The sequence below is a fragment of the Oryctolagus cuniculus genome, chromosome 12, assembly GCF_964237555.1.
Source record: "Oryctolagus cuniculus chromosome 12, mOryCun1.1, whole genome shotgun sequence".
In the NCBI taxonomy this organism is placed as follows: domain Eukaryota; kingdom Metazoa; phylum Chordata; class Mammalia; order Lagomorpha; family Leporidae; genus Oryctolagus; species Oryctolagus cuniculus.
This window is the reverse complement of record NC_091443.1, coordinates 65,785,045-65,799,984: the sequence shown is the minus strand read 5'-3', so window position 1 is coordinate 65,799,984 and position 14,940 is coordinate 65,785,045. Positions and strand designations below refer to the sequence as shown.

General features: G+C 38.7%; 1 protein-coding gene across 10 annotated transcripts in view; it reads left to right on the top strand.

Annotated features, from left to right (window-relative positions):
* Positions 1-14,940, top strand: part of TTBK2 (tau tubulin kinase 2) — a 163,891-nt gene that overhangs the window by 112,537 nt on the left and 36,414 nt on the right. For all 10 annotated transcript variants that reach the window (XM_051822032.2, XM_051822031.2, XM_008269118.4 and 7 more), the window contains 3 exons: positions 5,029-5,121; positions 6,395-6,520; positions 14,632-14,789. In XM_051822032.2, coding sequence (XP_051677992.1) covers positions 5,029-5,121; positions 6,395-6,520; positions 14,632-14,789 — 377 coding nt within the window. The remainder of the gene's footprint in view (positions 1-5,028; positions 5,122-6,394; positions 6,521-14,631; positions 14,790-14,940) is intronic.

The window sequence follows — 14,940 nt, the reverse complement described above, 5'->3', positions numbered from 1 at the left end:
CTGGTTCACTCTCCAAATGTCCTCAGCCCGGTCTAGGCCATGCCAAAGCTAAGAGCCAGGAACTCAGTCTGGGTCTCCCATGTGGGTGGCAGGCATCCAAGTACTCGAGTCATTATCTGCTGCCTCCCAGGGTGTATATTAGCAAGAAGCTGGATTGAAAGTGGGACCAGGGCTTAAACTCGGCACTCTGATATGGGATATAAGCATCCCAAGTGGTGTCATAACTACTGTGCCAAATGTTTGTCCCTAAATTAACTTTACACTAGAATATGAAGATATTCAAAATGTTTGTGGAAAAGTGGAATTAAGAGATAAGATTATTTGAATACAAAACAATTTTGAAATCCCTTTAGTTTTTTCATGACAGGTATTTTTCATGATCTTTTTGAAGACCCCTTGTACAAAAGTATGAAATGGTATTTGGTAGCAGAGAATTCCTTCTGTAGCTACAAAGTTACTTGGCATGGTTATTCTAGTTCAGTTTTGTTGTTGTTTTGTGGCACTGATGATAGGGAGTTAAGGAACTGATAAAAAGAAAGGTGGATAATGGATGTGTGCAGATGCATTGAAAATAAAATTGCCTGAAAAGATAATAGCTAAATATACTTATGGCTATTTATTTATTTATTAGGAAATCTGTGTCCTTAATTATGTGTAAGTATTAACAAATTTAAAGCAGAATTTTGAAGAGATACAACATCTGGTATCTATTTCAAGAAATTATTTGGGAATATTATACCATCAGTACCTTAGGAAATGTAGTAGTCATCATTTTATCTATACTATGTATTTAATCTGTGATATTTCCTTCCCATCAAACCTTTTGTTTTCATGAAAATCTCTAGTATATACAACTTTAAACTTTGAATTTTAGTAAACTATACCTTTCCTATTGTTAAGTTTTTAAAATTTCAATCTCTCTCTCTCTCTCACTTATTTTGATTTTGTTGTTCTGCTCTACTTTTTATTTCTTTTCATCCTGGCTTTTAATTATGAGTAAGGATGGTGGGCATTACATGGATTTTCAATCTGTGGACGTGTTTGCATGGAGTTTAGAAATTTAAAAAGTGATTCCTTAGTAAAATAAATAGATACTTTGGTAAATAAATTGATACTTTGGTACCTTGTTCCTGTAATGTGAAGCTAAAATTACTTTAATGAAAATTTGGCCACTGCTAAATATAGTAGGAAGAATATGCGGTGGTCTTACATGCTTTGTACTGGTTAATTTGGTATTTGATGATATGATTATAAATTGAAAATAATAAAGATATTTTTATCAGTGTTAGCACTTTACCAAACATCTCATTTGGTTTGATTCACTGTTCTGGTCTTTGATATCCAGTTATTGAGCCTTAAAAAAAGTGCTTTTATTTTTTGGGTGGATTACAATAAAATTTTAGAAATACTAGGTTTTTCAGTTTATTATACTAAAGAAGTAAGACAGCGTTGTAATCTTTGAAATATAATAGTGTTTTTGAAATAAGCTAAAACATTTTCAGAGTTTATGATTGCTATATGTTTCCAAAATAGCTGGTATAAAAGATTATATACTTTATGAGTTTTTTTAAATAGTTTTTTTTAAGATTTATTTTATTTGTTTGAGAGGCAAAGTTACAGAGGGTGAGAGATATAGAGAAAGAGAAATCTTCCATTCACTGGTTCACTCCCCAAATGGCTACAATGGATGGGGCTGGGTCAGGCTGAAATCAGGAGCCAGGGGCTTCATCCAGGTCTCCCACTTGGATTCAGGACTTGAATCATCTTCTGCTGCTTTCACAGTTGCATTAGAAGGGAGCTGGATCAGAAGTGGAGCAGCCAGTACTAGAACTGTGCCCTTATGGGATGCCAGCATAGCAGGTGGTGGCTTAACCCATTGTGCCACAACGCTGGACCCTACACTTTATTTTTTCATCCTACAGAGAGATGTCTTCTAAATGTCTCTTTAGCATAGAGTGTTCTAACAGTTACTCTGTTATCTTGCTTCTTATTTTTTGTTCATCTAACCTTGGTAGAGGAATATGGTAGTGTACAGAATAGCAATGATTCTTTTTAAAAATTGATTGATTAATTTGAGAGGCACAAATGCCCACAAGAGCTAGGAGACCAAAGCCAGGAGGTGAGAACTCAATCCAGGTCTCCCAGGTGTACCTGGAACCAGCTGCTTGAGCCAGTACTGCTACCTCCCAGGATCTGCATCAGCAAGAAGCTGTAATCAGGAGTCATGTGGGATGCAGGCACCTTAAATACCAGGCCAAATACCCACCCCAGAGCTGTAATTCTTAACCTTCTCTGCTCCTAACAGATCTGGGAGGTAGATGTTCTGCACAGTAACATAGCTTCACAGCTTCACAACAACTGTTCATTTACTAGTAGAGCCTCCAGAATTAGAATTGCTTATTGAATTTAATGTTAATTCTAACATACTTTTTTCCTCCATACTCTGTGACCCAGATTTGATAATCTCTAAGAAAATGCACTTCATTTCTATATTTTTCATTCCTTAAACCTTAAATTATTTTTAAAGATTTATTTATTTTTTGAAAGGCAGAGTTACAGAGAGGCAGAGGCAGAGAGAGTGAGGGAGGGAGGGAGGGAGAGAGAGAGAAAGAGAAAAAAATCTTCCATGTGCTGGTTTAATCCCAAATGACTACAATGGCCAGAGCTGAGCCTATCCAAAGCCAGGAGCCAGGAGCTTCTTACATATCTTCCACGCAGGTGCAGGGGCCAAAAATTTGGGCCTCTACTGCTTTCCCAGGCCATAGCAGAGAGCTGGATCAAAAGTGGAGCAGCTATTACTTGAATCAGCATCCATATGGGTGCTGGCACTGCAGGTGGTGGCTTTACCTGCTATGCCACAGCACCATCCCCAGACCTTAAGTTTTTAAGATTAATTTATTTATTTGAAAGGCAGAGCTACAGAGAGGCAGAGAAAGAGAGAGAGAAGTCTTCCATCTGCTGGTTCACTCTCCAGATGGCTGCAATGGCCAGAACTGTGCCATGTCTCCCTTGTGGTTACAGGGGCCCAAGGACTTAGGCCATCTTCTACTGCTTTCCCAGACCATAACAGAGAGCTGAATTGGAAGTGGAGCAACCAAGACTTAAACCAGCACCCACATGGGATGCCAGCACTGCAGGCCATAGCTTTACCTGCTATGCCACAGCGCCGGCCTGCAGCAGAGACTTTTAAGCACTTACATTCTGTTCATTCCATCCTATTTGCTGTCTTACATATTAATCATTTGTTAATGTATGTTAATTGTAAATACTTTGAAGAAATTATTTTACTTTTTTTTTTTTTTTTTTTTTTTTGGTTCAGTGGTTACTATTGAGAAATTCCTTTTTTGGGGGGGATACTTGCATCATCTCTTTGTCATTGGTGTCCAGCACATAAACTAAAACTTACATAAATATGGATTTTTATCAATTCTATTTGGAATTTGTGCTTTCTAAATCTGAACTTCCATGTCTTTTATTGGTCCTGAAAGATTCTCAGATATTACTAAATATTGCCCCTTTCCTTTCTCTCTAAACCTCCTTTTTCCAGATCTCTAAGCCTTTTAAACTTACTGCCAGATTTTCTAACTATTTCTGTCTCTGTGCTGCACTTTAATCATTTCTTCAAATCTGTCATCCTTGTTCTTATTCTGCATTTTGTTTAGCTTTTAACCTGTTCATTCAATTTCTAGATTTGTTTTCTAATATGAATGTAATTATTTTATTGTATTGTATTTGGAAGACAGAGAGAGAGAGATCTTCTATGTGCTGGTTTACTCACCAAATGTTTCCAACAGCCGGGGCTAGCCCAGGCAGGGGCCAGGAAGAAGTCAGGAGCCTGGAACTCGATTCTTTTCTTGCACATGTATAGTGAGGAACCAAATACTTGAGCCCTTGTCTGCTGCTTCCCAGGGTGTGGAATTGCAGGAAGCTAGAATTGGAAGTGGAGCTGAGATCCAAACTGAAGTACTCCATTTTGGAATTTGTCCTTCCAAGTGGCTTCTGAAGCATCTTACCAACCTGTCCCCTTTTTATTTGTCTTTTGATAGAGTAAAGTTCCTTTCTCATGACTTTGATTCTAGCTTTCAATTAAACATTTTAAATATTCATATTCTGTATCCTGTAATTCCTTTTCTAAGATCATTGAGTATCCTTCTCTTGATAACTTCTTGTGATATTAGTTTATGAAAGCTTGCTTCCTAATATATTTTGTAATTTTGAATAATAAGCCTGTGTTTGGCGAGGCTTTCCCTATAGGATTCCTATGAGGCCTGAATTTAAAGGTACTTTTGTATCAAGAAAATGTTCATTTGTGCCTGTCATTACTTAGGACATGAGCATCCAGAAAACATTTTAAGTCAATTTCTATGCTTGGGTTTCCAAACCACACAGGTAGTATAAATTTAACCTCCAGATTTGAATAGGGGTCATGCCTGTGGCAACAAATTCTCAAGGCAATTTTTTCTTAACCACTCACTTTGCTCCTGTGATAGTGCTTAAATATACAAATAAAATCAGTACAGTGGAATGAACACAGCAACTGTTGTGCTTGTGGTGTATCCCTTTTAGGATCCTTGCTATATGGTAGGGGTGAGATATTTCAGTTACTACTCCTGTTGCTAGGTAGGCCTGTGGGCTTTACACTGTCCACCTCCTGGTTGATAAACGTTGTGACAAATGCCTTCAGAATAGCCAGAGTTTCCACATCAGCTTTTCCTGTGGCCAGTTTGACCAAAATTTTGTTCTTAGGCTTTCTCTTCTTACTGAACTCTGACTGACTGTTAATTATATTTTTTCTACTATTTCTGGGTTTTGGGGTATTCTTTTTTATCAAAAAGTTTTCAGTATATATTCTGCCATATAGGATGCTATATAACCATGTAGATATATAGATATATTTACCAGGAAATTTTATGGGAAATACATTAAAGTTTTTAGACTAATAAGATGGAGCAAATGGTTAGGTCTTAATGTCATGTACTCACAGGGAGTAATAATGCAATGTGACTGAATTCTTTCTTGTTTATGAAGGAAATGGGAAGACATGATGACCTTTGGTCCTTATTCTACATGTTGGTGGAATTTGTGGTTGGTCAGCTGCCTTGGAGAAAGATAAAAGACAAGGTAATTTTAGAAATGTCCATTTTGATAGAAAAGAAAAAATTTTCTCCTGAGTAAGCATTTTTATTGAAAATATACTTTATAAGTCTTATAATCTGAAAGCACTTTCACAATATCCCAATATGCAATTCTTTTCTATGAGCTGATAATATTTTTTCTATGTACATGGAGAATAGATGCTAATTTTAGTCATTACTTCAGATTTTTTATGGTCCTCCCTCTTAGCTTTTTAAAAGTATTTAAATATAGCTGGCAACGCGGCTCACTAGGCTAATCCTCCGCCTGTGGCGCTGGCACCCCAGGTTCTAGTCCTAGTTGGGGCACTGGATTCTGTCCCGGTTGCTCCTCTTCCAGTACAGCTTCTGCTGTGGCCCGGGAAGGCAGTGGAGGATGGCCCAAGTGCTTGGGCCCTGCACCCGCATAGGGAACCAGGAGGAAGCACCTGGCTCCTGGCTTTGGATCAGCTCAGTGCACCGGCCGTAGCAGCCATGGGGGGTGAACCAAAAGAAGGAAGACCTTTCTGTCTGTCTCTCTCTTTCTCACTGTCTAACTCTGCCTGTCAAAAATATATATATATATATATATATATATTTAAATAAATAAATGGCTTATTTGAGAGAGAGAGATCCCCATCTGCTAGTTCACTCCCCAAATGCCCACAATAGCTATATGTGGGTCAGGCCAAAGCCAGGAGCTGGTAGCTCCATCCAGGTCTCCTGTACTGGTGGCATGGACCTAAGTACTTGAGCCGTCACCTGCTACTCCCAGGATTTGCGTTCGCAAGAAGCTGGAAGCTGGAGTGCAGCCTAGGCTTGAACCCTGGCACTCTGGTGTAGGATGCAGGTGTCACAAGCGGCATCTTCACTGCTGTGCCAGTCACCCGACTCCCTCTGCCCCACTCCTTTTTTTAATTTCACTAGTTCTCTTTTTTTCTAAGTCAAATGAGGTTTAGTTTTTTGTCACACCCGGATTATTTGATTTGAAAATTGTAAATATGTGTAAATAAAGAAAAGCAGATCAGATTTAACTCTTTCTTTCAAGGACCATCAGTTGGCTGAGGCAGAGCTCTCTGTTTTCTTCTGCCTTACAGCTTCCCCCACGCCTGCCAAAAGCACTGTGCATTAAAGCTTGTTAGGCAGAGCTCAGTTCTTGCTTTCTGCTTACTTACCCACTATCTCATTTCCTACTATATACCCTTGAGACAGTTACCAAGGAGCTCTTAGTGCATAGCTGCCAAGAAAAATTGACTTTGGTTCCTTTTCTTTTTACTTCCCAGGAGCAAGTAGGCTCTATTAAGGAGAGGTATGACCATAGGCTCATGTTGAAACATCTCCCTCCAGAATTCAGCATCTTTCTGGACCATATCTCTTCTTTGGATTATTTTACAAAGCCAGACTACCAGGTAACCATCTTTGTGAGCTGTGTAGATTAATTGTTCTTAGTCTCTGCCTTCACTCCTTGTAGCTGTGAGAGTGTTATAAATGCATATGAGAGGTACTTAGAATTATGCTATTTTAACTCATTCTGAGAAATAGGGTGAAATTAACTGATGATGACACAGTCTGTGTATGTGTGTGTTTCCTCTCTTATGGTTAAAATTACTTCATTAAAGTTTTAGATTTGTTTGTTATTTAACCAATTTTACTGTCCCATTTGTGATTTATTTGTTGTATAGAACTTCTGAGAGTTCAGGTTATATAATTCTATCGCTAATTTGTTGACCAGAGGAAATGTCTAGCTAGGAAATGTATCTGTTGAGGAACTTAAGTGCTGCGTATCATATGTTAATATGCTATGGGACAGCAGAGAGTGAAGATTATTGGCTTCCGTTTCCTCTGTTTGTTAGTTAATAATTTCCTTAGAACATCAGTTAATGAGACCTCCTAAGGGTCAACAAGGTTTACCACAAATTGCATCCCTAACACTGGCCAGCTGTGTTTCAGAAGATTGTGTTGCTCATAGGGAGAACTTGATTAGTGCTTAATGCAAAACAATTGTTACTACTGAAAACATAAAGCTACACATAGATTAACCATAATAAGATATATTAGTATATGATAATTTTTATCTACAACACATAGACTTTACTGCCTGTTAATAGAAGTTTTAAATTCTAAAGTGTTTTCACTGTTGCCTAGTCAAAAGACTAAAAGTGTCTACAGCACAGTGAATTTATTTGCATATAGTAATTACTTCTTGGTGAAACTGAAGCTTTTTTGTAAGATATAAATAGCATATAAAGCAGAGGTGCATTGTACAACCTTAGGTCACTAGAGACCATATGTGGCGAGCTTGTCTTTTTCCCTAAATAGCTAGTTGCTTTCTAAACTATATGGACTGTGTAACATATGAGAGAATATATTGCATATGAGTTGCCTTGGAACTTGTTCTTACATATACATTTATTTGTATTTTCTAATCTACAGAGAGTTCCCATTATAGAAATAAAATAATGAAATTATACCTGTAAGGGGGCCAGCGCCGTGGCTCACTTGGTTAATCCTCTGCCTGTGGCGCCGGTATCCATATGGGCGCCAGGTTCTAGTCCTGGTTGCTCCTCTTCCATTCCAGCTCTCTGCTGTGGCCTGGGAAGGCAGTGGAGGATGGCCCAAGTGCTTGGGTCCCTGTACCCACATGGGAGACCAGGAGGAAGCACCTGGCTCCTGGCTTCAGATCGGCGTAGCTCTGGCTGTAGCATCCATTTGGGGAGTGAACCAACGGAAGGAAGACCTTCCTCTCTGTCTCTCACTGTCTAACTCTATCTGTCAAATAAATAAATAAATAAAAAATAGACAAAAACTGTCAACCCAAAATACTGTACCCTGCAAAGCTCTCATTTAAAAAAAAAAAAAAGAAATTATACCTGTAAGACTAGATTCAAGAGGAAATAGAAAATGTTTCAACTTTCTTCTTTTGGGTGTTACTCATTTTTTTTTGTTGGCAATGTTTGGTTGAGGATATAAAAGTTTAGGATGATAAAATTATTGAATCCTTTAACCTTTTATTAAGTTATACTTATAATCCAAGGGATACTATCCACCCACTGAAGTTAGAAACCTTATAATTAATTTAAATTAACAAATTATTTTCAAGTTTTTCATTTAAACAGTCTCTTCACAACTTTTCTTTCACTTAATAACAAAATAAAGTATAGTAATTTTCCTTTTTTTTTTTTTCTAAAAGAAAAAGATTTATTTTGAAAGAGTTACAGAGAGAGAAAGGTAGAGACAGAGAGATCTTCTGTCTCCTGGTTTACTCTCCAAATGGCTGCAACAGCCAGTGCTGGGCCAGTTTCTAAATCTGGAGCTAGGAGCTTCATCCAGGTGTCTCACGTTTGTGGCAGGGTCCCAAATATTTGGCCATCTTCCACTGCTTTTCCTAGGCCATTAGTAGAGAGCTAGAACAGAAGTACAGCAGCCAAGGCTTGAACCAGCACCCCTAGGGGATGCCAGCAATGCAAGCTGTGCTTTATCCCCTACACCACAATGCCAATCCCTTATTTTTAGAAGAGAAAAATCAGTTGTAACATTTTCTTTGTTGCCGGTTCTACAAATAATTTGCTACTTTCCCACTCAGATCTTTCATAAGCAGTGGATGGGAGCAGAGGGCATGTGGAAAGGAGAAGGATAATTAGGAAACAGATGTTGATGTGGTTGGTGTGATCTGGTGTCTCGTATCCATGTAATATCAGGTTCCAAAAAGATTTTAGCTTTGCTGCTTCTGTTTTGTGCTTCCTGCACAGAACTGTGCTACCGTCTTCATTCTGAGAAAAATTGCTTTACTTTGAATCTAAATGCTCTTGTGAGCTAATGCTGTCTGTATGGTTAATTTGACTTTAGTTATTGTTCTTTCAAAAATTTAAATTCCTAATGGGACAACCAGTGAAGTTAAAAACAACAAGCGTATAGCAGCAAGTGAAAAGCATACTAGTATTTATCATAACTGCTTTCCTAGTTCTGCCAAAGGTCAGGTAACAATAATATGTCTCCAGTTTTTCATGAATATAATCTGAAGTTAGATCAAATCAAAGCCAGTATGTTTTCCTTATAATCAAACATGTCACATGATGTGGTTTTATGGAGCCACTCTCAACTTTGTGTGTGTGTTGTAAGTCTTTTTAAATCAGTTTATTGGCACAAAACATTACTTTAGTTGCACATAGCCAACAGCTCATCCAATAGCCTGCTGCTGCTCACTCTGACAGCAGATGCGCACCTAGAAAGAATAGCATTTTTTTTAAAGATTTTATTTATTTATTTGAGAGGTAGAGTTGCAGACAAAGAGCGGGAGAGACAGAAAGGCCTTTTATCTGCTCCTTCACTCCCCAAATAGCTGCAATGGCCAGAGCTGGGCTAATCCAAAGCCAGGAGCCAGGAGCTTCTTCCAGGTCTCCCATGGGTGCAGGGGCCCATGCACTTAAGACATCTTCCACTGTTTTCCCAGGCCATAAATGGAGAGCTGGATCAAAAGAAGAAAATCTGGGACACAAATCGGTGCCCATGTGGGATGTTGGTGCTGTAGGCGGAGGCTTAGCCAACCTGCCACAGTGCTAGCCCCAGCATTTTGTTTTCTACCAGGAATCTTCTATGCATGTTTCAGATAAATAAAGCCTATGACTTGCTTTTGGAAAATGTTGTATTGTTTTGGGAAATCACATCAAATTTATCAATACTTAGTATTTATTTATGAATCTGTCTTCTTAACCGGTTTTTGTATCCTGGGGAAACAGCCACACTTTATTATTTTATCCTGCACTATATATGGCATTGTGCCTGGCATCTAAATTTTCAACAAATGTTAGATAGATTTAATTGAATCTACTAGTAGTTTTCTACTCAGAAAGTGAAAAAAAAATCAACCCATAAATGTCTAAGTACTATTTTCTATTAATCAATGGTAAAAGTATCAGAATTATAATCAAGACTGTTAGAAAAGATTGATTTATTTGTTTGAAAGACAGAGTTAGAGAGAGGGAGAGGCAGAGAGATCTTCCATCCACTGGTTCTCTCCCCAAATGGTCACCATAGCTGGGCCAGTCTGAAGCCAGGATCCAGGAGCTTCTTTCAGGTCTCCCACATACTTGGGTGCAGGGGCCCAAGTACTTCCTATCCTCTGCTGTTTTTCCAGGCGCATTATCAAGGAGCTGGAAGGGAAGTGGAACAGCCAGAAATCGAACCAGTGCCCATTTGGGATACCGGTGTTGGAGGCAGTGGCTTTACCTGCTATACCACAATGCTGGCCCCAAAAATTATAATCAAGATTAAAGCAGATATTTTATTATAATTTTTTACTATTAGATTTTGAAATATTATAGCAGGTATAAGAGACAAAATGTTACAGTATGAATCTGCACAGTTGTAAAATTGCATAGAACTACATACACACAATATTGGGTGCATGTAAATGGATGAAATCTGTGGATTCATCCCTGTGGATTTTATCCATGTAATTTTACTGGTTTGGGCATTGTACTATAGTTATTTAAGATGTTAGCGTTGGAGTAAACTCAGTAAAAGAAACTTCTCATACTGTTTTTCCAGTTTACTATGAATTTGTAGTTATTTCAAAGTAAAAAGTTGAAAAAGCAACATTTTGAGAAATGTAGATAATGATAAAAAAAAATTTAGGCATGTTGTAGCTTTCTTATAATCTAAATAAATTCTTTTAAAGTATTTTGAGAAAGGAAAATATCTCTGAGGAGTAATGGTTCCGGGTAAAAGCTTTTGAGTCTTTATGAAATTGGCTACAGGAATTGCACTTGTAGATGACAATTAATGAATGAAAAACTAAGACAGCAGCCTCAGATTAGGTAACAAAGAACCCTAGTGGTGCCTTAATACATAGATTATTGTCACAATACTGATAGGAAGTATGTCACAGTAGTGTGATAGGAGGCTGGCTGGCATGTTCTTCTGAAAATGCTGTGATGACAAAATGGGTGTGGCCATCTGGGGTCTGTAGGTACATTGGTTATTACTTTGATCATGGCTTGAAATTGCTGTAAAACATCTCAAAATAGTCTAATGATATGGCTACAAAGGTGATAGCTGAATTCTGGGTCTTTTTTATTTTTAAAGATTTATTTTATTTATTTGAAAGGCAGAGTTACAGAGAGAGAGGGGAGAGACAGAGAGGCCTTCCATCCGCTGGTAACTCCCCAAATGACCGCAACAGCTGCAGCTGGGCTGGTCTGAAGCCAGGAACCAGGAGCATCTTCTGGGTCTCCCATGTGGGTGGAGGGGCCCAACCACTTGGGCTGTCCTCTACTACATTCCCAGGCGCATTAGCGGGGAGCTAGATTGGAAGTGGAACAGCCAGGACTTGAACCAGCACCCCTATAGGGTGCCAGCACTGCAGGTACACCACAATGCTAGCCCCCAAATTCTGAGTCTTGCAATCCAGAGTGATATAGGACTGGCCTGACCCTTGTATGACTCTCCTAATTTAGTGAGTTAACACATTATGTCCCATTGTCCCATATATGTGACACAGATTTAAACTGAGCAATAAGTATACAACTTATGTTAACTTTGAAATAAATATTGTGTTGTTGAAATATTGTAGAACTGAAAACTTGGGGTTTAGTCTCTAGTAAGGTGTTGATTTGTAATCGCCACAATGAAGACAGAGAAACTGTAAGCTAAGGGTGAGAGACTGGGACCTGACGAATCTGTATCACAGGCATTACGGATGGGGGCTCAGATTCATGTACACAGATATATCTTCATAAGGGTATTCATATTATATGAAACATAATTAGCAAGTTGAAAAGACTAATGCAACCTGTAAATATACACACTGTACACTGAAGCTAAAACATGTGTGTCTACCAGTCCACACACTGCTATAACATTGTTAAAATCAGGTAGGGAAAGAATTAAAAGGTGGACAGACTTCATTAGTCTTTCTTTTTTTTTTTTTTTAGATTTATCTTATTTATTTGAAAGGTAGAGTTACGAGAGCGGGGGGAGGCCTTCCATCCATTGGTTCACTCCCCAAATGACTGCAATGGCCATAGTGGGAGCCGGTCTGAAGCCAGGAGCCAGGAACTTCTTCCAGGTCTCCCACATGGGTTCAGGGGCCCAAGGGCTTGGGCCATCTTCCACTGCTTTTGCACACCATCAGCAGAGAGCTTGATTGGAAGTAGAGCAGCCGGGACACGAACCAGCACCCACATAGGATGCTGGCACCACAGGCAGAGGCTTAACCTACTGTGCCACAGCACAAGCCTCACAAATAAATATTCCTAAATTTAAAATACCTGTTGTGTTTTAGACCCTGGAGATGCAGTAATGAGCAAGAACAAATATGTACTGGCTTCTTGGAGTCTGGATTGAAAGGGAGAATGTAATCAAATATTCAGAAATAACTGTAAATTTATAATTGATAACATTTGACCACTCTCCTTGTTGAAGTGGTTTCCTTGCTTGTTGCCTAGAACACCACACTCTTGGTTTTCTTCCTTCCTTGCCCACTTTTTTTTGTTGCCCTTGTTAAGTCCTTCTCTTCTGTCCATCTAAATGTTGGAGTACCCTACACCTTAGCCAATGGACCTCTTTCTTGTCTACTCCATCTGCCAGGCCTATGGCTTTAAATAATTCCTATTCATATCTATATTTTGATAGTGCTCAAATTTGTGTCTAGATTCCCTATTCTCCCTAAACTTCATAAAATGTAAATACTCCATCCTCAAACTCACTGCATTTACCCAGTGGTTTAGGACAGAAATCTTAAGTTATCATATATTCCTTCTTTAGTCTCACAGTTTTTGTCTAATCAGTCTCCAAGGTCTGTTGTCCTATATCTCCAAATTAGGTCCACATCCTTGCTCTTCTCAGCACCTCTACCATTGCCATGCTGACTCAACTGACAGTAGCCTCCTAACTAACTGGTCCTCTGTTCCTAGCACCCTCATTCCCATTCCTGTTCATGACATCTGCTGTCCACTTAGTGGCTGAAATAATATTTAAAGCCTAAAACAGACCTCTGCAAAATGTTCCAATGAAGAAGTGATGATGACAGGTCTAGGGTAGGAAATGTACAAGTTGAATCTGGACGTTAGGATACTAGCAGATTAAGAAAACTAATGAGAGAAGGCTGGTACTATGGTATGGTGGGTAAAGCCTCTGCCTGCAGTGCCAGTATCCCATATGGGCACCAGTTTGAGTCCCATTTGCTCTACTTCCAATCCAGCTAGCAGAAAGCCTGGGAAAGCAGTGAAAGATGGCCCAAGCACTTGGGCCCCTGCACCCGTGTGGAATACTTGGAAGAAGCTCCTGGCTCCTGGCTTCAGATCGGCCCAGCTCCAGCCATTGTGACCATTTGAGGAATGAACCAGCCGATGGAAGACTTCTCTCTCTTCCTCGGCTTCTCTGTAACCCTGTTTTTCAAATAAATAAATAAATCTTAAAAAATAAAGAAAAATAATGAGAGAATGAAGCCATAATAATAAAATTTTAAATGGTATATATACAAACAGTAAAGGTCTTTGTAAGATCTTTCTGAAGATTACATCAAAATTTAGGAATTTAAAGACAAAATGTGGGGGCCGTTGCTGTGGCGCAGCAGGTTAACATCCTGGCCTGAAGTGCAGGCCTCTCCTTCTCTCTGTGTAACTCTGACTTTCAAATAAATAAATAAATCTTTAAAAAAAAAGTGAAATTATATGTAAGTCAAACCAATAACAAAATTTTTTTCATTGTGTATTTAAATACATAAATATGTACATATACATATATATACACATATATACACAAAATATTTATTACTTATTTGAAGGCAGAATTACAGAGAGAGATGGAGAGACAGAAAGAGATCTTCCCATCCGCTGGTTCACTCCCTGAAGAGCTACAATGGCTGGGGCTGAGCCAAGCAGATGTCATGATTCTGAAACGTCTTCTGGGTCTCACACATGATTGCAGGGCCCAAGTACTTAGGCCATCTTTCTCCAGTATCCCAGGTGTGATATCATTGAGTTGGATTGGAAGTAGAGCAGCCAGGTCTCTATCCACCACCCATATGGGATGCTATCTTTGTAGGCAGAGGCTTTACCCACTATGTCACAATACTAGCCCCCACACAGGTATATTTTAAGAATTTTTCAAAACCACACAAAAAAATTGGAGGAAATCACAATGACCTTCTGCCATGCCCCACTTTTTTTTTAAACAAATAAATGGTCAAATAGAGAATTCACCTGAATACACATGTACATATATATATATATATACACACACACACATAGGTTCTAGATATGATACTTTATTATGTGTCTTCCAAAAACACAAATATTCTCCTACACCAATTGTAAACCAATAACTCAACCAAGAAAAAATTCCAACATTAATTCAATATCATAATTCAAATGTGGTCCTTATTCAGATTTCCCTATTTGAACCATGAGTTTTTAAAGATCATACTATCATTTTATGACTAGGGTGCGTTCTCTTACAAAAGAAAGTGACTATGTTTACTATTGGCTGACTCTGTTCATGTTTTCTCTTGGTGCTTTAGCTTCTTACATCCGTGTTTGACAATAGCATCAAGACATTTGGAGTAATTGAGAGTGACCCTTTTGACTGGGAGAAGACTGGAACTGATGGTTCCCTAACAACCACCACTACTTCTACCACTCCTCAGTTGCATACCCGCTTGACCCCTGCTGCAATTGGGTATGTCTCAAGCACAGCATTTTGCAGTGACTCTTCTGTATGCATGACATTGGCAGAAATTTGTTTTATTTCACCGAGATACCCTCAGATGATCACAAGCTTATTGATTTCCTTAATTTCACACTGCTCTTGTGTATTCCTTTGGGATTAC